At 34.5% G+C, this 22,055-nt stretch overlaps 1 protein-coding gene across 2 annotated transcripts; it reads left to right on the top strand.

The window, feature by feature from the left end:
- The first annotated feature begins 16,243 nt into the window (after positions 1–16,243).
- LOC115953950 (chlorophyll synthase, chloroplastic) lies at positions 16,244–21,759 on the top strand. Of its 2 annotated transcripts, none has more exons than XM_031071784.1 (15): positions 16,244–16,499; positions 16,691–16,735; positions 16,857–16,948; positions 17,645–17,732; positions 18,345–18,430; positions 18,529–18,615; positions 18,729–18,794; positions 18,882–18,965; positions 19,079–19,140; positions 19,705–19,780; positions 19,867–19,929; positions 20,049–20,130; positions 20,268–20,344; positions 20,858–20,905; positions 21,275–21,759. In XM_031071784.1, exons 1-15 carry the CDS (start codon positions 16,391–16,393, stop codon positions 21,335–21,337), a joined length of 1,128 nt encoding a protein of 375 aa, XP_030927644.1. In that variant the 5' UTR covers positions 16,244–16,390; the 3' UTR covers positions 21,338–21,759. The 2 variants fall into 2 exon arrangements, with proteins under 2 accessions (XP_030927644.1, XP_030927646.1); XM_031071786.1 differs by having other exon boundaries at positions 16,245–16,499; positions 16,860–16,948.
- Positions 21,760–22,055: the final 296 nt, after the last annotated feature.

The raw sequence follows: 22,055 nt of genomic DNA, 5'->3' as shown, positions 1-22,055 counted from the left end.
CCTATGGGGAAACCAACTACTTGGATGAGAAAACTGGGTTTTGAACAGAACCAAGGCATTGCATGGTCCTTGGACTCGAACCTATGGGGAAACCAATTATTTGGATGAGAAAAAGATTGAGATTTGTAAGGTTGGCTACTTAATAACAATTCTAAGTTACTCAATCCTCGGCTCAAAAACTGTAAAAGGTTAATGCCAATAGGAGTGTTAAGGAGATGTTGAAACGCGTCACTATTCAGTAGCCTAGGGGGGTTGTTCATTTTGCGGGTGATATGTCCTCGGATGGTTACTTCCTACACCGCATCGAGCATTGAGCTATCATCTCGGCTAGTTTGGGGGTAAGTATCGTTTTTCACAGGTCGGCATTGTTGTGCCAGACAACTCTATTAAGGTTATGGTGATATCTTTTTCTTAGCAAGCATTTTGGCCCTAAGTGTCATTGATTCAAATGCTATATTACTATGCCGAACAGCACTTGTAAATACATAATAGCGCCTTTCTCTTGAATAAGGGATTATGGCCCCAAGTATTGTACTCTAAGGTCGGCGGTATGGTGCTAGGCCGACTCAGTAGACCCATCATAATGTCCTTTCTTTTCCTGCCTAATGGGAGTTTCAGCCCTAAGTATCATTTGTTTGATTCAATATTATTAAGCCGGATTGTTTTTATAAGCACAGAGCAAGATCTTTCTATTAACTGGGACTTTGGTCCTAGACGTCGGCCACAGTTTAAAAATAAAAAAAAATTCACAAGATTGTATGTCTATTCATTGCGTTATCATTTCGGAAATATAGAGATAGAGTATGTGAAATAAAGTGATAACAATTTTCATTAATATAAAGATGTATTACAACGTACAAAGAAGGGCTTAAACAAGCCTATACAAAAGGTAGATTGCCAAAACAATAAAAAAAAAAAAAAAACAATACATTAAGTAAACAGTCAGGTCTCTTTTTAAACTCGTGAAGTCCTTTCAAACTCTGCCTCAGTAGCGCCCATATTGAGAGAAGGACCTTCTTCAGAAGAAGATGGAGGAGATGAATGAAGAAGATGGAGGAGATGAATGAAAAGAATGAGGAGAAGAAGAGAAAAGAGATGAAAAGAAAGAAAAAGGAGCAAAAGAGGGAGAAGGAAAAGCACCAGGATGGATCTGGTGGTGGAAAGAAGAAGAAAGAGAGGCAGAAGGAGGCACCAGTGAACGAAGAGAGGAAGAAGCAGGGGCACTTGGTCCCTGCCTCAGTCCTGACTCCTAATACACTGGTGCCATGTTAGGTATGCTCATGAGAGAACGGTTGGTACTGGTGATGGGTGTCCTCGACTCAGTCACGCCGAAAGTTTGACGTGACGAGTCCCTGCTTCGGATTTTGGCTGAAAGGAGGGTGAGATAGATTTTGAGTCTTCTCCATCCCTACCCTGACCGAGCCATTACGAGCTTTATTGGAACGTGGTGTTCACCGGGGGGGGGGGGGGGGAGGGGTATGGTTCCTTCATTACTCGTTGTTATGGTGAACGTATTATGATTTAGTGTATAACTAGTGGGTAAAGTAAACGCTAAGGGAGGCTAAGAATTTCAGATCTCAGAAGGATAAAAAGGGTCTCTGTACGAGAGCGATAGCCTCCTACTTGTCTTCTTATAGGAAGGGCAAAATGAAAGGTATTAAATTCGTCCAGGTTTCCAAAAGAATTTGTAAACAAGGATGTATCCGTTCCACTTCCCCACCTCATCAAACAAACCGTCGAAATTAAATAAGTCTCGTAAATAGAAGTCATTAAAAGCGCGTTTTGGATAACCAAACGGCGAGAACGCATTAGGAGTAAAATCAAAAGAATGTCTCGTAGACCGGTGCATTTCCTGGGCAGATGGAGAACCGCCAGCATTAGTGAAAGGCCGAATTAAATGAGCCATAATAAAGGCTCGGTGTTACCAAAACCCCCATTTCCAACCGAGAGGTTGGACAGCAGGATTTTGAGGGGCTATTGTGGGGCCCAAATAATTTGTGGGCCAGGCCCATTTGCCCGTGGGGAGTCCAAAAGCTCAAGCCGAGGAGGGCTATGGCCCAAGCTCGATAAAATAAAGCACAAGATAGCCTTGGAATACAGCCGAGGACAGTTCATTCCTCGGCAGACCCAAAGTCCCACCGGAAAGAGGGGTAAAAGCGGTATAGGACTAAGCTTGAAAGAAAACCTAAAATATCTAGGGAAAGCTGTCTTTACTGCCATTCAATACTCTGCACCTAACAGAGCCGTATTCTTTGGCTTTTACAACCACCCCCAACGACTTTGGGTATGGGCTGATGGGACAAGTATCAGTCTTGGAAAGGTTGACCCTATACGTTGACGAAGGACAGTGAACGCAGGCGAGTATAAAAGGAAAAAATAAGTAACCTAGAGAAGGGGCTGGGAAAAATGGCCAAAAACCAGAGCCTCCCAGCCCACCTCTAGGAGAAAGACTCTAGGGGTGAAGACAACTTGACCACGCATGAACACCACGAAAAACCCGCCGCCTGGTAACCAAGGTCTAGCCTTTCAAACCCACGCTCTACAAATGATATTGTTTGGGCCTTTTTACGTGCGAACCCAACACTGTTACGGTTCGTTACGAATCGTGTCCTTACAGTCATATATACCCACATTGACAATAGATTATAACGATTGATAATGAATTATCATGTGATGATTTCAAAATATGAAAACTCATAAAAGAATATTGTAACATTTTATATATTTACAACTGTTTTTTTTATTAAATTTTATTTAATTTAACTTTCTTAATGACCCCTAAAAAATATTTCGGGAGCCGCTTGGGAGTAAGTCAATATATTAAATTTTGACATGACAGGTCCGACAACTTTTCTTAGGTACTTCTATTGAGATCATGAAAACTCGACTATTGAGCTCTGAGGTTACTGGCCAAATCCATGAATTGCTCCCTTTAGTGCCTTCGACCGAACTCTTTTATCTAAATATTCTCAGTCGTGATTTTTAAGGCACCCTTGTAGTGTTGTAACTAATAGTCTAATACTTAGTTTTCCCATAGAGAATACATTCGGTCAGGCTGTGGCGTAAAACACTGGTTTTACGCCAGCCAATAGATTTCTGCCACGTCATTTTTATCACTTAAATACCTCTCCAGTCTCCAAACATGGAGCGAAATACAAAAAACCCACAGTCCTGCTTCCTCCCTCTTCCATCTTTGCTTGCCCAAACCTGCACCACACCACACACCGAAGCTCACCGCCACAGAGGTCGCCAGAGCTGTGCGTGGAGCTCGAAAACATACCGGAGCCGGAAAATTCATGCTGCACAAACGGTCATGGACCCTTGCTTCAATTTAATAAATACCATGGCTTATCAGACTCAAAACTTGAGTTTCTAGTTCATTAATTTCTAGTTTTTCAGCATTCAAACATGAACAAATTGAAAAACCACACAAAGCTACATCTGTAACAAATTGCCCACACAAAAACTTATACAAAATAACATGGAAAGAAACCAAGAAAAAGAAAACTATATTATGGGTAGAATTCAACAAAGAGAGACCAATAACAGTTCAACCAAAACTTTCACCCAAAAAATTGAAAAAGGCTCAGAATAGAAAACCCAGATTCAAAAAATAAACAAAAATAAAAACCCCACACTATTGCCTTCAGGAACAGATAAAAAAAATACTATCTTTTATAAAAAAATTTAAAAAAAAATCTAATCCCTAATCCTAAATTCAAACCAACAAACCCAGATTGATATATTACTCATTGAAATGAAAATAAAGTGAGAAGTGAGAAGGTATCTTCCTCTTGGAGACAGCCATAAGCTCCATAGATCCACCAAAGGAGAAACTTGGGAACTCAAATTCGAATACAGATGAAGCAACTTGCTTTCCAGATGAGTTTGAAACCAAAATACATAAAAAAAAAGACCATAAATCATTCGGTCATGAGGCTCCAAAAAAACCCATAAACCCAGAAAAACCCATCAATAATTCGAAATCCTGAAAAACAACCCTTTGGATTGTGGCTCACGGCGGCTCCGGTATGTTTCCGAGCTCCACGCACAACTCCGGCGACCTCTGTGGCAGTGAGCTTCGGTGTGTGGTGTGTGGTGTAGTGGAGGTTTGGGCAAGCAAAGATGGAAGAGGGAGGAAGCAGGGCTGTGTGGGTTTTCTGTATTTCGCCGTGTGTTTCTAGACTGGAGAGGGATTTAAGTGATAAAGATGACGTGGCAGAAATCTATTGGCTGGCGTAAAACCATTGTTTTGCGCCACAGCCTGACCGAATGTATTCTCTTTCCCATAAGCTTTAGATCACAAGAAGTCATACCTTTGTAAGTGTGCGATCTTTGAAATTTTTAATTTATTTACTTATATATAAATTTTTAAAACATCAAATTCTTGTATGTACAATTATGTTTTAACCATCTATCTTTTCTTTTTAATTAATGTGTGTACATATATATATATATATATATATAAGAAAAAGTTACTAAATGCCTTAAATGTGTTAGTTTAGGAATTATTTTTAAAAAAATTTATGAAAAATAATTAAAAAAATAACTTTTTCTCATTTTTTTTTTTATATTTTTCATGAAAATGATGTCAACATTTTCTTAAAATAGTTTATTAATAATTACCTTAAGGGCACTTTTTAACATGATCCATATATTTTAACTATTAACAAAAAGATGCATATTTCCAAACTGTAAGCCTAATCATCATATACACCCAACAACATGTTTTATTTTTAACTAATAAACAATTGTAAAATGGATAATGATGAATTAACTTTATCAACCCATGCATTGACTTTTGCTAAAGATGTGTGGGTGTTCATGGCTTTAGATTTTGTATTAATTAATTAATTTAAAATTTAAAAAAAAAAAAAAAAGAAAGAAAGAAAGAAAAAACAGTATAATTCGAATAAATTTGTAAAATGATAAGAAATTAGCAAAAGTGTTTCCTAAAGTTTCAAGGGATAACCGGATAAATGAGTGAGTTCAGTATATGCGCTTGCACAGTGTTTCTCATAATGACATATAAGCATTTCTTTGTCACATATCCTAATTCTCTTGGCCACCTGGGCAAAACCAATTTGGGATAGTTGGATCTCTAATGCATGAATCATAATAATTATGACGCGACGTTTTTAGATTCGTGCATGATAAGGAAGTGAACATCCTCACTCATTGGCCAGAAATTTGACAAAAAGTATTAAGCAATCCTTCATTATTAGTATTTTTTTTCCTACCAGAAAGAGAGAATTAGTACATAGGCCAGATATGCCTTTCTTTTCTAGCTTTCTTTCTCCTCCTTCCAAGCATCTTCAATGCATATCCAAAATTATTTCTATTTTGTAGAAAGTAAAATGAATGATGTATTTCTTTTTTCTTTTTTTGAAAGCATGTATTTCTTTTTTTGAAGAGTTATTATTCATTAGCAAAATATTTTCTTAGCTTCAAAAAAATTAAGAAAGTATACAAAGAATAAAAAGTGTATTTGAAAGAATGAGTAAAAAAAAATGTTTAATTAGAATAAAGAAATGATAAAGAATTTGTAACAAAGTAAAAAAGTGGATTTTACTTTCCAAATTGGTTGAAAATATATTGCCTCATTTGCGATAGATAAGTGCTGCCTCTACATTTGCATTTTATAATGTGGTATAGAAATAGAAATACTACACCATATTATTCCTTGAGAAAATCCTGGAGAATTTGATCTCACACGTTTCTAATATGGTTTAGTCATTTTTTTTCATCTTTAGTGTTTTAAGAGGTAAAGTTTTATTCTTTTTATTTTTTGGACTTGAGTGATTGAAAAGTTTTTGTACGGACCGAGAATACCAACCCATTATCGAGCCATTCACCAGATGGCCTCGGTCTATTTTGACACTAAACCGAGCCCAATTAAGCCTAACTGAGCATTTGGACGGTGTACCCCCCCTAACACGTGTGAACATGGAATAACGCCTTGGGAGAATCTACCCACCAAGCATTAAATGGCGTCTGGTGCAAGTTCCAAGGAGATCGTATCAACAACAGGCTATAGGTCCCATCCGGTCGGGAATAATGTAGAGGAACCCACTAACATGGGAAAAAAAACCCCTCATCATGACAACTCCACTAAAGGGAGGCTATAAATAAAGAAAGAGAGATAGGGATCTAGAGTTGAAAAAATTGGGGAGAGAAACACGAGTGAAGTACGGAAACACCCACGTCGGGAACAAAGAGATCTTGCTCAGATCTCAGGGAAAGGGCACGGTTGCATGATTGTAGCCTCGACTAGGCCATGAGAAGGGAAAATAAGGGTTAAAATAACATTTCTATTATATCAATAAAGGATGAAGCCACTTCTTCACCTCCCATTGAGGGAGCAGCCCAACCCATAACACAAATAAATTAAGGATCTGAGCCCAAAAGCCCACAGTGATTGAGTTATGGCCATCATAGTTTCTTTTCTAATTCTTTCAACACTTATAAACTTTCAATTTCCACCTTTTCAATTTGTTTTTGCACATATTCTCCACAATCCAAATGATGCATCAAAAGTTATCATTAGAACTTAGGAGGGTGGCAACTATATATATAAGTTGCGCTCAATGTGTTAGGCATAATTTTATACTTTTAAGGTCCGTTTAGATACAACTTATTTTTGCTGAAACTGAAAACTGAAAATACGGTAGCAAAATAATTTTTAAATGTGTGAATAGTGCCGTGGGAGCCATTTTTAATATTTTTTTTTATGAACAGTGCACAAACAGTAGTGAACAGTGCACAAACAGTGCATGAATAGTGCACTATCTCCTAAAAAATTGTTGCGCATGAATAAAAAAAAAAAGAAAAAACACAAACGTGAAACGCAGCTCAACGTGGATCCAAACACTCATTTAGTGTATGTTTGGAAAATGAATATAAGCTGACTCTTTGCATTTTATATACTATTTGACGGGTCTTACATTACTTTTTGTCTCAATTTTATTTCAAATAATCTAAATTCTAATTTTTTAAAAATAAGCTAATTTTTAGTTTTTAATTTTTTATCTCATATTATGTAAATAAATTATTGAAAATAATCAATTTCGTCAAAAAAAGGCAGCCGACTTGACGTAGAAAATACAAGGATACCGGATCAAATCAAAGCATGGTATTTGGATTGAGGCGACAAACGTATATGATATGGGACATACCTATTCGATTTTGTCCATGTACCAACAATTGAACTACGCAAGGACTGTGACTTGTCCGAATCTTGAATAATACAAGGTAGGTACTCGTTACTATAGCTAGATCCAACCAAATAAAACAAACAACACTAAAATAGTGCTGTTTACCATAATTTCACGTCAGGTGATGTGTTTCCCACTTGGTCACGATGTCATGGAGGAGTAGGGATAAGGAGAATAGTGGACTAAAACAGTCAAAGGCTCAAAAGGAATGTAGATTTTAGATAAGCTAGCCTATGTTCACGCATGCGTGTTCATAGACTCTTCTATTATAATTTGAGATTACTACATTTTTTAATCATAAAAAAAAATCTTGGAGTGTGATGAAAAATTATTTCATTACACATAATACTCACCAGTATTTATTTATGACAATGATCAAGTTGAATTTAATCCTAAAATGTAGTATTTTAATCCTAAAATTTAGTAATTGTGGGGACTATGGCCCAAAACAATATATTGGGCATTGGGCCTTGTCCGAGGACACTAACAAGTCCGAGGAGACAAACATAACTTAGGTGATCTACGTTACAAGCCTCATCATTGGGAGACAAAGAAAAGAAAGTCCGAGGAGGAACTTCTCCTCGGACACAGCAGACCCAGAGCAAATGTATATTCAAACCGTTGAAGTACACTCCCTGAATACGTGAAAGAAAAGAAAACTCAAAATATCTAAGGAAAAGCTGCCACCACCACATTAAATACACTACAGCTGTTTTTCTGGCCGCATTAATGTGGAGAAGACCCCTGAACAGTGCTGTCTTGGCTGCCGCAACTCACAAATGACTAAAAGGGGTGTCTGATGAGATGGGTGCTCAAGTGGGGGTCTAGGTGATCAACAGGTGTAAGGTCCAGATGATTAGAGATAGCCTATATAATGTGGAAAAGCTCCCATAAAAGGGGAGACGGAAAAAAAGAAGAAAAGAATACTGTAGCATGTAAAAGAACCCTAATGTGGTGATCTGTAGTCATAAGTAAAATTCTAGCCTCCTCGGACAGAAAGTCCTTTGATCATGATAGCTTTTGTTCGTGTCTGGTTACTTCTAAATCCCATATAAGCCGTTACTCAACTCATTTAAACCTAGTTCTTTGACTCATACTCTACAAAATTTATTGTATTGGACTCTTTGGACCAAGATTCCATACAGTTTGGGCTTAGGCTCCAAACTTTGTCCCTACAGTAATGTAGTACACATCCATAATAAAAAGTTTTTTTAAAAAGTACATGTTAAAAAATATTGAATTAAATATTTTTTTTTTTTTAAATCCCACGTTCTATCCAAAAAAAACACTACCCGACCACCTTTTTTTTTTTCAAATTCAAAGTTTAAAAATAATGCACATTTGTGGATAACTACATGTACTGTTTTAATCCTAAAAGTTATCCACTTACTACACTTTCATAACAAAAGTTAAAAAGAGTTTAAATATCAAATATATTTCTTTTACGGTAAATGGATCAATTTTAATCCTAAAATATAGTGTTTTAATCCTAATAGTTAGTCACTTACTGCACATCCATAACAAAAGTTAAAAGAATTTAAATTTCAAAGATATCAACTACCCTTAAAACTGAGAAAAGGTACGTAACATTTTTTATGGAATAGTAAATTAATAATTACTAAATGTAAATTGAATTTCACATAAAATTATAAAAATGATAAATATAATTTATGTTACAAAAGAAATTTTTTACAACAATTACTTAGATAACAATCACTTCGTGTGAGGTTTAAATTGAAGAGCAAGACTTAGGTACAGTGCTTAGATACTATTCCTTAGGTTCCTCTTTTACGATTCTGCCATGTAAATTTTTTCTCATGGGATGTACGTGTATTTTTTAGTTAAATAGTCACATGGCTGAATCTTAAAAGCGAAACTTAATGAACAACACTTAAGTTACTGTACCTAAGTTTTGTCTTAAATTGAATAACCATTAACATGATACATCAAATATATAATAATACCCTCTAAAAAAAAGTTAGAGTAAATTTCATTTAAAAAAAGTATCTTCCTTTCTACACCTACCCTAAACCCCATACAACCTCACAGCAAGCATTCAAAATAGAACCCCAAAAATCCCTCATTTTTACATCTTCACTAACATAAAACAAAAAATCCCTCCTCTCCTTTACCAACACGAAAATCCCAGCCACCATACAATTAAACGGATATAGAGAAGCATTATGCTTATCTGATCCAATTCCAACACTAACACATTCAAAAGACTTCCTAATGATAGGGATAATCATAAGTTAACCTCTTATTCAAAAGGGTAACAACTAAAAAGAAAAGATAAAGTGATCCATATCTAATATGAACTTTAGACGCCATAGAATTTGTATGGCCGTGAGTAGAAGAAGCAGAATAATAACAAGGAGATTTTAAATAAAATAAAATTAAAAAAAAAAACACCGAAAACAACATCCAAACAAAAACAAACATGGATCTTGGATGCTTTTCATTTATCAAAAATAAAAGACAAAAATTTCAAATTCCAAATTCACAAAATAATATTATTTTACCATCAAGTAGGCACAACATTCAACATCAAACAACATTGTAAATAAGGCCAATTCATACAATAAGTAGTAACTTACCTCAGTAGCTCTGGTAATTCCCTACTTGATGTATCATCAAGTGTGTTCTACGTGATTGCATCAGAAAACGCAATAACAATTAGGACAACTATCAAACAATTCCAAACAATAGAATCATAGTTACACAGCCAACACCTCCTCACCAATGGACTGGATGTGCAAAGCAGATATATGTGTTAATAGGATAAGAGACCCACCACTGTTGAGAAATTTAACAAAATATACCATAGTCTCCTCACGTTGATCTCTTGTTATGCAAAAATCCCAAAAATAGCAATGCCAATAGACAATGTCTAAAAAATATGTTGAAAAAAATTGGATCAAAACACTCACCATCATTGTAGTAGCCATTAATCTAATGAAGAGGAAATAATAAGGACGGCCAATGTGAGAGAGAATGAGAAAATTTTTGTCAAAAGTGAAGATCTATCTTCTTCTTCTTTTTTTTTTTAGAAGAAAACTGAAGAATTAGGAGAGTGCACTATTCATTGAATTCGTGTTTATGTCCGAGAGAGTGGGCTCCTTTTTTCTGGGCATTTTTGTTTATGGGAGTTAAGATAGTAATTCACAGTTATCTTAAATTGAACATGCTGAATAATTGGTAGTTTTCTTTTTGAAAAACTAAAATTTAGGACAATAATTGGCAGTTTTTTTTACATATTTATCATCGTTGGTTTAAAACTTGTAAGTGAATAGTATGAGGGTACTTTGGGCATCCAAAATGAGGAATCCAAACAGGGAAAACCTCTTAAATAATAGTATAGATGAAACGACGATACATTTCACAAAAAATTTTAAATGACAATTTGTTGTTGCCTTGTTGGCTTTCATCCGAGTCAATCATTGAAATCATTTTTTTATTTACTATTAATGGTTTGTTACCTAAAATTTATTGTAAAATGTTATTGATGTAAAATTTTCCGAGATTTTAACATTAATTTTAAGTAAATTTATTGTACTGATAAGATATCCATGCATCTTATGCTCGCATGATTCCTTACAACAAGACCGAACATGGTGTGACATAATGATAAAAAAGATAGATTTGTTGCCAAATCACTAGACCTCTTGTGGTGGGAACATTCTTAAATAGATTCCTCTTTCATTAGGATTTTTTGCGATCTTTTTACACTTGTATCAAAGGTAGGGAAGTGCCCATGGGCTGGGTGACTAGGAATCACATTCCCTTTGAAGTGTAGGAATCTAACTGAAGGAGCATAAAGTTTTAAGAAAGCAAGAGAATTGGGAATTTTTATTAGAGCATGGTGGAGCATCTTTCTTGATGCTTATAATATTTGGCAAAGTTGTCAATAGAAAGGTGCTTGTTGCATGAAGCCTTATTAAGTTAGGTGAATCTTTACCAACACCACCGAGATTGAGGTCTGAGTTAAGCCCACAATCAGTATAGAATAGTTTTGGTATTTAGGTTTTTTTTTTTTTTTTTTTTTTTTTTTTTTTTTTTTTAAATTAGATATAATAGTATTTTAAACCTATTACATCTACTCTATAGTTTATAATAATTAGTTAATTACTCTTTATTATCAAGTCAAGACACCCATTGAATTTTGGTATAAACAAGGATTGAATCTCAAATCTCTTATTTGACAATAATAAATTTTGCTAGTTGAGATAATTGGAAACCATTGGTTCATTATAAAATAGTTATATAATCAATCAGGAATTCATGCATTGTGCTCTTTTCTAATAATGGATTCGATTTTTTTTTTTTTAATAAAAAAGTGCCCATTACTATTTTTGCTCATGTTTTAATCATTATGTAACCCTCATGCCATTTGGTAATCCTTAAAATAATCACTAATATCCAAACTTTGTCCTATTAAGGATTCCATTCGTCTAAAAAGGCTGATTGAATCTCAAATCTCTTATTCGACAATAATAAATTTTGCTAGAGATAATTGGAAACCATTGGTTCATTATAAAACAGTTTATAATCAATCGGGAATTCATGCATTGTGCTCTTTTTTAATAATGGATTCGAATATTTTTTTTAATAAAAAGTGCCCTTTAATGTTTTTGCTTATGTTTTAATCATTATGTAACCCCCATGCCATTTGGTTATCCTTAAAATAAATCACTAATATCCAAACTTCGTCCTATTAAGGATTCCATTTATCTAAAAAGGCTGGTGGGATGTGATAAACCTTTTCCAATCAAACTCCTTTTTAATTGTAATGAATTAATAGAGAATAATACCTTAAAGAAGAAACTATACTAACATACAACCTTAACATTAACATATAAGAAGAGGAACAAGATCCTCTCAATTTCAAGTTCAAGTTCTTTTCATTTTGTCAATTTTACTATTAAGATTTTAGTTTTTAGATCTAGCAGTACATAGAGCTACAAACTACCACTATCCCTTAAAATTTGTCATAGACATAGTAAAATATGATGAAATTTTGTAATTGAGTTATTTATTTTACGCAATAAAAAAAAAAAAAAAAATCCACTCTTATCGTTTAACCAATTGTGAGTTAAGGACCTTTCTCAAAAAAAAAAAAAAAAAAATTGTGAGTTAAGGATAGAATAAGGATTTCATTATATATGTTGTGCTTGTATCCCTGACAAGCCCAAACCATTGGGCTTCTATCCCTCCGTTGGGGCAACTTCTTATTTTCATAATTATCATTGTAGTTCATCTGGGCTTACGATGGATTGTTGCCTTAAGATCTCTGGTAGTTAGCATGTTGCTTGGGCTTAAAAGTTAGCCCAACCAACTCTTAGCAAGTCATAAATTATTATTGCAGGAAATAAATTCTTACTATTTCTCATCTAAGCTACCACTAACAATATGTTTTTACTTATTAATAACTATTCACCACATCAACAGTTTTTTAAAATAATTTGTAACTTTAGCATTTTTCCTAAAAAAATAAAATGAAAAGAAGAAGAAAAGGAAAGAATTGAAAGAAAATTAAGGGAATTCTATGTTCAAAATGGAACCTAAAAAAATTAAAATTTGAAGCCTTAATCAGCAATTAATAGTGGCCTCATGGGTCGGAAGATAGGCCCTTGATCTGTGGTCTCAACTTGAACAAGTGAACTTTGCCAACAGACAGTGTCGCACAAATACACGTGTAAAAGCTTCAGTAAGATCTAGTTGAGTCCAATCTTACGTGTTTGGATCACATCAACAGTTTGTAAAATAATTTGTAACTTTAGCATTTTTCCTAAAAAAATAAAATGAAAAGAAGAAGAAAATGAAAGAATTGAAAGAAAGAAAATTCAGGGAATTCTATGGTCAAAAAGGAACCTAAAAAAAAAAAAAAAATGAAGCCTCAATCAACAATTAATAGTGGCCCGATGGGCTGGAAGATAGGCCCTCGATCTGTGGTCCCAACTTGAACAAGTGAACTTTGCCAGCAAATAGTGTTGCACAAATACATGTGTAAAAGGTTCAGCAGGATCTAATTAAGTCCAATCTTATGTGTTTGGATTCCAATTTGGAGCCACTCAAGTTCAAATATTACAAATCATATATAGGGCCATACTTGATTTGAGCCCAATTTTCGTTAAAAGACTTAAAGTTTCTTAAATCAAATTAAAAAAAAAAAAAAAGGATTATGATTAGTCTTGATTCTCTTGAATAGATTGGCAATCCTTACGAGTTACTATCGAGTTTTTATTTTTTGGGAGAAATCGGCCAGGAAGGCTAAATTTATTGAAATGCTTGAAAGTCAGCCAAATAACAATTATAAACGTATGATAGAACATATTCCATCTAAACTAAAAAATGAGAAAAAAAACCTTGCTCTTTTGGTCAAAACATATGCTAAAATGTTACTTTGCTTACAAACATAAAAGAAAGAAATGCTTTGGAAAAAGCTAGTAGAAGACCAAATGTCTCTAATAATGTGACCAAAAGAAGAGTGCAGAGAAGTCTGATTGCGAATAGCATTGATGGATGTCTCGGAGTCCGGGAGTCGCCTTCAAAAATAAAGCTAAGGAAGCCTACTTCATGTGCAAACTGAACTGCATGCCTGGCTGCTAGAGTTTCTAGGGCCAGCACAGATTCTAGTATAGGTATCCTTTCAGTCATCGTTGCTAAGACCTCACCTCTATCATTCCGAACGACAACGCCAATCCCTGCTACATTGATATCCTCAAACATCGCCCCATCATAATTTATTTTTACAGAACCTGAATCCAGAGACTTCCACGCAGGTTTTTTTCTTCCTCATCTTCATCTTTGGGTTTGGCTGAAACCTGAGAAAATCCTGGAGCTGTTTCTGAGCCTCCTCAGCAACTTTGTTGAGCGGAACCACCACATCCCTCATCCTTAATTTATTTTCTTCGAGTCCAAATTGCCCAACTTCTCATGGCAAAGAGCTCCTTATCAAGATTAGAGCTGAGGTTACGTTCTGCTTAAACAAAATCCTCACTCCTCCAATGTCATAACCAATGTAATATAATTTTTTTTTCCAATATCAAGTAATACAATTGAAACATAGCATCATAGCATGTCAATTCAAAAAATTATTTTCTGTTAATTAACACAATAATGGCTTACATCTTCAATGACCCAAATGATCAAAATCACAAAATTTGAGTTCAATTAGATTTTGTTATTTTTAGATTTGAATACAAATACAATACTACAATCATACCCATCTACACACGAAAAAAGCTGTGAAAGCAAGAGTGCCCTTCTTCTTTCATACTGTAGTTTGTATGTAGAGAGACATATCATTTGAGAAATATGAGTAGCAACATAGCAAGTTGCCAACCTAGTTAAAACACAAGCCTCTTGGCCTATATGAACTTTATATAAATTTTAAGACAAAATAATTAATATATATATATATATATATTTATATAAGCCGGCTTTAAAGGGTTTAGGTAGCAAGTACATGATGCATTTTTTAGGAAATCAAGCAACTTTCATTTAAATGAGAATTTGTTTATTAGTTTTTGCTAATTCACAATGTAACGAGACTCACTAGATTCCTTTTAACATTTGTGTCACAGTACTCATTAACAAAAATCTTAAACTTCTAAGCTTTTGTTAACATCATTTGTTAAGAAGGAATTCAAAAGGCCTCAGTAGAAGAAACCAAAAAAAAACCTTATCCATTACAATAATTGGGCAAATTACAACTCACTTATTTGTGGTCTGGTCGAAATTTAAATTACCTACTTATGGTTTGAAAATTGACAGTTTATCCACTTGAGATTAGTTTAGTTAGAGTTTCGTAACCCACCTCGGGAAAAAACAGAGCTAAATATGTAATTTTGCACAACTTTTATGTTTCTGTCATCCAAAAACACAAAAAAATATAAAAATAAAAGATTAACTAAGATAAAAAGAATCTAAAGTGTCAAATTTCAAATTACAGGTAAACAATTTAAATTTCGGTCAAACTATGAATGAGCAAGTTGTAATTTACCCAAAACTCAAACTTAGCCCATGTTTGGATGCTTTTTTTTTTGTCACTCAATTTCCGTTACTTATCACTCATCACTCTAAAATACCATGTTTGTTTGGCACCATCACTCAATATTTTTCACACTATTTGTGGGCCCCATATCTGTCACCCGGTGCATTTTTTTTTTCCAGTACCCAAACTCATCGAACCTAGTGAAAAAAAAAAAAAAAAAAAAACCCAGAACATGAAGACCGAACCAGTGAAAGAAGAAAAAAAAAAGAAAGAAAAGAAACCTAGAACAGACCGAACCAGTGAAAGAAAAAAAAAAGAAAGAAGAAGAAACCTAGAACAGACCAAACCAATGAAAGAAGAAGAAGAAGAAAAAAAGAACCAAACAGCCAACCCAGGAGGAGAAAAGAAAAAAAAAATCAAAAGGTGGTCAAAAGATGCGACTGAGTACTATTTGTGGGTCCCATATGTGTATTTAATTACAATATTACCATTGAGTTATGAGTTATGGAAACTGAAAACAGTCAAAATGTGTTTTCAGTTTCTATAACTCATAACTAAAAAATCAGAGAATTGAGTGATGGAAATAGAGTTATGGATTTCTCAAACAACCTTTTTGCTTGGATCCCATCATTTTTAAGTTATGAGTTATGAAAACTGAGAATTGAGTTACGGAAACAGGCCATCCAAACAGTCCCTAATTTCGCATTAGATAATTTCACCCATGTTAAAATTGAGAGTAATTATTATTAACTTTGACTAGTGTTGTTTCTAAAATAGAAAAATAAGAAAGAAAGAAAAGAAAAGTAAAGAAAGGCGTTGAAATTTGTCCATTAAGGCATTAACTCTTTTTTGAAAGTCATTAAGGCATTAACTAGTAACTACCGCCGAACAATACTGTACTCACATCATGGGTCCTAAGAAAAAGAATAAAGAGACAATAGAACAACGCCACGTAAAAGAACACATCATAAATTCGAGTACGATGGTGCACACCATAGTCACGCCTCTCCGTCTTTGGTTAATATTCAAACAAATATTTGTTAGCAGGAGAGAAAGTTATCAACTAAAAACACCCAATAGCAGCACTACTCACAGCTCACTTCCTCTCTCTCAGTCTCTCTGCTCATTTTCTGTAAAAGTCTCTCTCTCTCTCTCGAAGCTTCCGAACTTCAATCCTCAAATGGCTTCCGTACTCAACACAGTTCCGTCCTTAAGATTATCGAACATCAACAACACCAACCGAGTTCGAACTCGGCAAGTTTTCACACGGAGTCCTGTGTCATTCACCAGTGAGTTCACCCCTCAATATTTTTTATACTTTGTGCCTTTTGATTACCCAAAAAACACCAGAGTAGAGAAGAGAAGCTGAAGCTACTGACCTCTTTACAAAACTATTCAAAAATTTCAATCATACTTGCTAAATTAGTTTTTTCTTTGTAACCAAACACGGTCTAAGATTGAGTTATTTGAATTTTTTCAGGGCGGAGACTTACGATTAGAGCAACTGAGACCGATGCAAATGAAGGTCTTTTGAATTGATTAGTTAATTAATTAAGTTTTTTTTTTTTTTTTTTTTTTTTTTTTTTTTTTTTGTGTTTCAAAATTTAAGTAGGAAGAAATTGAAGTTGAATTAAATGTGTGTTAAGCAGTTAAACCTGAAGCACCGAATAAGTCACCGGCAGCTGCCGGTTCAAGCTTCAACCAGCTTCTAGGCATTAAAGGAGCTGCAGAAGAAACTGTGAGTTTTTTTTTTTTTTTGGTGAATTTCATTTTGAGCTCTCTTGGTATTATCATTCTGTGAATTGTTTGAGATTTTACTTATATCAAACATAACTTTAATTACGTTAGGGGATAATTGATTAAAAAACAGTTATTGGAAATTATATATATGAATACTAAGCACAAACACGAGCGGAGTTATATGTTAAAATTGTTAAAACATAGGTTTGATGTCGGATTAGTTTTGATGTTGGAATTTAAGAGTGATAGTGGGAAGAGAGAAGTAGAGGGCGGAGGTAAAATTAACGTAATTCGGCCTGCACATAAGTTCTAGTACATTGAATCTAGACTAGTTACAGTAGGCTCGGGCCTTGGGCTTGCATTGTCATGAAACATAATTTGTTTTTAATTGGATCAACACTTCCAATTGAATGAGTATGAGTAATGGATCCATGGGTATATGGAGAAGGGGGTATTTCTAATTGTAACTAAATCTTCGATTTATGATTTGTATAAAAGAGATTGAATGTAAATAGCTATTGAACAATGGCTTTGGTTTACTACAGACATTGACGTAGTGTGTTGTTTTACCTTGGTGAAAACAAAATGCTTTTTCCTAAGGATTCCTTCAAAAAATAGAGTTTGAAGTAGCTAGAAAGATTGTTACAATCCTACTCTTGTAAGTAGAGTTGACATTGTGATTTGTATATTGCAGAATATATGGAAGATCCGACTTCAACTTACAAAGCCAGTTACTTGGCCTCCATTGGTATGGGGAGTGGTTTGTGGAGCTGCTGCATCTGGTACTTCCCTTTGCAAATTATGAATTCAGTAGCATTTTCTATCATAAATATTCTAATTCTTCTTTTTGAGCATTTTGTTTTTTTAAATAATGCTTTTGCTTTTCTCTAGTAAATACTACTTCCTAATCTTCTTCCCCCCGTCTTAGTATCTTTGTTGTAATCATAGATTTACTGCTCGTTTGGAGTTGCTATAGGAAGTGAAGCTTTAATAATAGAGCTTTTGTGATATAAAGCTTTAATTGAAAAGTTCTGTAGTGGTGTTTGACAAATTGAATTGTAGATCTTTTTTTCTTAAAGCCCCAAATTCAACTTTTGTCTCCAAGTTCTTTCCAGTGTTAAGGCCCCCCTTAAGCACTTTAGCGAGATTGCCAAACTTTAGGAAATTTCAGCTAAAAGTGGCTAACCCCCTTGAAGCATTGTTCAACCCCTCCTTAAGTAAAACCAGACATGCCCTTAGTCTCCACTTGGTTAAACACCATAAAAACCTATAAATTGGGATAATTGTAACAAATCTCTAATTACTAATTTTGATAAATATTGTCAAGCTTTGGCCCTACAGATCAATGTAGGATCCAAGAATGTCTGTGTGATTCAATTTTTTTTACATGACAGGAAATTTTCATTGGAATGTTGAGGATGTTGCCAAATCAATTGTTTGCATGATGATGTCTGGTCCATTTCTCACTGGCTACACACAGGTACAATTCATGGGAGATTTAAAATAGGGTTCCACTTTGACTGAATAGGAGCTTCAAGCTCATCTAACATAAAATTCTCTGTCTGTTACATTTTTCAGACACTTAATGATTGGTATGACCGAGAAATTGATGCTATAAATGAACCTTATCGACCAATTCCTTCAGGGGCTATATCTGAGAATGAGGCATGTAATTCAACTTTTATTTTTTAAAAGAATATAGTGACTTAACTGATTGTAATGTACACGTATAACTGCCACTAAGCTTATTTTCTTTTCTCTTCAAAAACTTTTCTCAGGTCATTACACAAATTTGGTTGTTGCTTTTAGGTGGCCTTGGCTTGGCTGGTCTATTAGACGTGTGGGTAGGTAATTTAAAATGGTTTATACATGTTACTCTTTTTATAAATATTGAAAGATGAATGTCAATTCCTGAGTTTTGTTCTTTGCAGGCTGGGCATGATTTTCCTATAATATTTTACCTTGCGCTTGGTGGATCCTTACTATCATACATATACTCTGCTCCACCCTTAAAGGTACTTTATGTTTTTTTTGTCTTCCTTGTCATTAAGTCAAGCCATTCTACTTTCCTTCATGTAGTAGTCAAAACTCTGCATAAGACATGACTAAGTTCTAAACATTGTTGCAGCTGAAACAAAATGGATGGATTGGCAATTTTGCCCTGGGAGCAAGTTATATCAGTTTGCCATGGTGAGATATCCTGTGCTTTATTGTCTTTGCTAAAATGATGTAGACAGATTGAAGTTTTTCCGGGAGTCGTTAACATATTGCAATTTTTTCTTTTATTGAATTATTCATTCGTTATTCTTCAAGGCATATCAACAGAGAAGTGTATGTCTTGTTGTAAGTGTTTGTCTACATGATGCACATGATGAGACCATGACGTATCTAATGGGAGATTCTTTTTGTAATGAAAACTGGCTTAATTGAACCACTATAATAACCAATTCATGATTTTTTCAGGAAAAAATTATAGGACTTTTGTTGTTTATCCATTGCTTACAGCCCAGGACTTTGTAAATTGGATGTTCATTACTATTGCTTGTTTGTGGGTCAAATGCCTAACAGTATGGGAAATCATTCAGGTTGTAGGTTAAATTCTTCCTTATGGGTTGTCTCAAACATGTTACTAGGATGCAAGTTTCATACAATAGGCTAATCAAGAACCGTCATAAGTCTAATTTTCTAGGTTAATTAACTTTAAAAAGCTGAATTATGAGTATAACTAGTTTTAATTTGATCTCTTATTGACAGGTGGGCTGGTCAAGCTTTATTTGGGACCCTTACACCAGATATAATTGTTCTGACTACCTTGTATAGCATAGCTGGGGTATGTTTTTTGGGAGAAGTTTGGTTATATATGTTACATGTGTGATCCAGTCATCACTATTTGATTATTGCTACATTACATTTCAGTTGGGTATTGCCATTGTCAATGACTTTAAAAGTATTGAAGGAGATAGAGAATTGGGACTTCAGGTATCTCTATTGTCTGTTACATGTTAATTATCTAAATTCTTGCTATCTTAGAAACACTTTATTGCCCATCCTTAGAAGTAGCTGTCACAACCTTTTGTATGGTAATGCTGTTTGAGCAGTCACTTCCAGTTGCTTTTGGTGAAGAAACTGCAAAATGGATTTGCGTTGGTGCTATTGACATAACTCAGATATCTGTGGCTGGTACATCATTTTTATCTATTTCCAATATTTATATTTCTTTAAAGATATATATTTTTTGAAGATATATTTCTTTAAACAAATATTGTTTGTTGCTGATGTTATGTCACAATGTATTGAACAATGGATTGATGTTACAGGTTATCTGCTAGGGGCTGGTAAACCATACTATGCTTTAGCATTACTTGCTTTGATAATACCACAAGTCATTTTTCAGGTAAAGCACTTACAAAGGTTCTCCACCGTAGAAGTTAAGGTTCAACATTGAATATTTAGTGTTTCCTTTTATTGTAGTCGAGTATTTGTGTGGTTATATCTTGGTTTAAAACTTAGTTACAATTCCTTAGGTGTTATACCTTAGGTTCCCCAATTAAATCAATAACGTAGTTGCATTGACCAATGAAGCATAAATGATGTTATCTTTTTCCGAGGATGATAAATTGATTAAAGTCAACCATGTGGTTCATTGGTTAATGCAACCACACGATTGATTGAATTTAATTGGGGAACCAAAAGTACAAATGGAACTGTACCTTAGTTTCACGGCTTTCACCCTCTATCTTGCTACTTAAATTTCTTTGCCTTCCATTGTGAAAGTTTGCGACGAGTATTAAACATAAAGTTTTTTGAACTGTCATGCTTATAATAATCTACTAATATACGATTTGTGTTTCATTTCATTATTTTAGAAAATAAGCACTCTGCTAATACCAATTCTTGTGCACTGCAGTTTCAGTATTTCCTCAAAGACCCTGTTAAGTATGACGTGAAGTACCAGGTATCCTCACTTATTGAATTACAGCTTTTCAATGATTTCCTGAAATTTAAACTTGACAATAAAGCAATTTCATAAAGGATATGACTTCTACTTTCAAAAAACTATTTAGTCAATTAGTACAAGATCAACCAGCACAAGTGGATAACTTTGCAGTTTAGTATGTCACATGAAGTAACAACTAATAAGGACCTCCAAAACAACCCATACAGGTGCTTTATAGGTGAACTATTCATAATGGTGTGGATTATAATAAGCTCTCAAGTCCTGGACATCCAATACCCTCCTAGATCTTCCATGTCTGATTCTTTTTTGATAATCTTCCATGTCTAATTCTTATCAGCATATGTTTATCCTATGTGTATGTTTCAGGCAAGTGCCCAGCCATTTCTTGTGCTTGGTCTTTTGGTGACTGCTTTAGCAACCAGCCATTGAATTTTCAATTGGGGTTTTGTAAAATGACGCTGTGGAGAGAGGCAAGAGGTGGACGCAGAGCAAAAAGCTCATTGAACACAGCTGCTTTGGTGCACAAACCACACCAATCGAATAATACTACTTTGTTAATCAATAGGCATGTTCTGCTGATTAAACTATCACGGTCACCCCTTTTAGGCTTTGCTTGAGGCGAGATTAGGCCTGTCAATCATTGTATGTCTATTTTATCTTGTCTACACAGTTTTTGCTTTTTTATTTTTGGTTTCTTGCTTTCAAGTCTTGTAAATGTGATGGTTTGTTGTAGCATTGTGCTTTATTAGCATTCTTCCTTGATTTTTACTTCTCAAAGCACGAGATGCCCAGAAAATGCAATCCTGAATTTACGTTTTGTTTCAAACGGAATTTCATCACATTTCTTAGTACGTCCACTGATTCCATTACCTTATTTGCTCAAACTTCAGAACTTTGAAATTCACTCTCTCGTGTTAAAGCTTCAGAATTGTGAATTTTGAATCTTCACTTCCTTATGTATCGTATGACACTTCTTTTACATCGTATGATACATCTCACACTTGTTCTTAATGAGTCTGTTCCATAAGCAATAAACACAAAGAAAAACAGCCCAAATCCTCATTTTAGGTTTGGACTGGATAGAAAGCCTAAATTCAAGCTGGAAGGTCCAAGGAGGCCCGAAATTTTGGGAATGTCCGAATATTTC

This window comes from Quercus lobata, chromosome 7 (assembly GCF_001633185.2).
Source record: "Quercus lobata isolate SW786 chromosome 7, ValleyOak3.0 Primary Assembly, whole genome shotgun sequence".
NCBI lineage: Eukaryota > Viridiplantae > Streptophyta > Magnoliopsida > Fagales > Fagaceae > Quercus > Quercus lobata.
The sequence above is the reverse complement of the archived record's forward strand: the minus strand, read 5'-3'. Positions and strand labels throughout refer to the sequence as shown.

What these genes read in the sequence shown, in the direction of transcription:
- LOC115953950 (XM_031071784.1), top strand. Translation starts at nt 16,391, where the DNA reads ATGGCTTCCGTACTCAACACAGTTCCGTCCTTAAGATTATCGAACATC. An exon ending in ACTCTGCTCCACCCTTAAAG is followed by an intron (nt 18,966 to 19,078) that starts GTACTTTATGTT and finishes ACATTGTTGCAG; the next exon opens with CTGAAACAAAATGGATGGAT. An exon ending in ATAGAGAATTGGGACTTCAG is followed by an intron (nt 19,930 to 20,048) that starts GTATCTCTATTG and finishes CTGTTTGAGCAG; the next exon opens with TCACTTCCAGTTGCTTTTGG.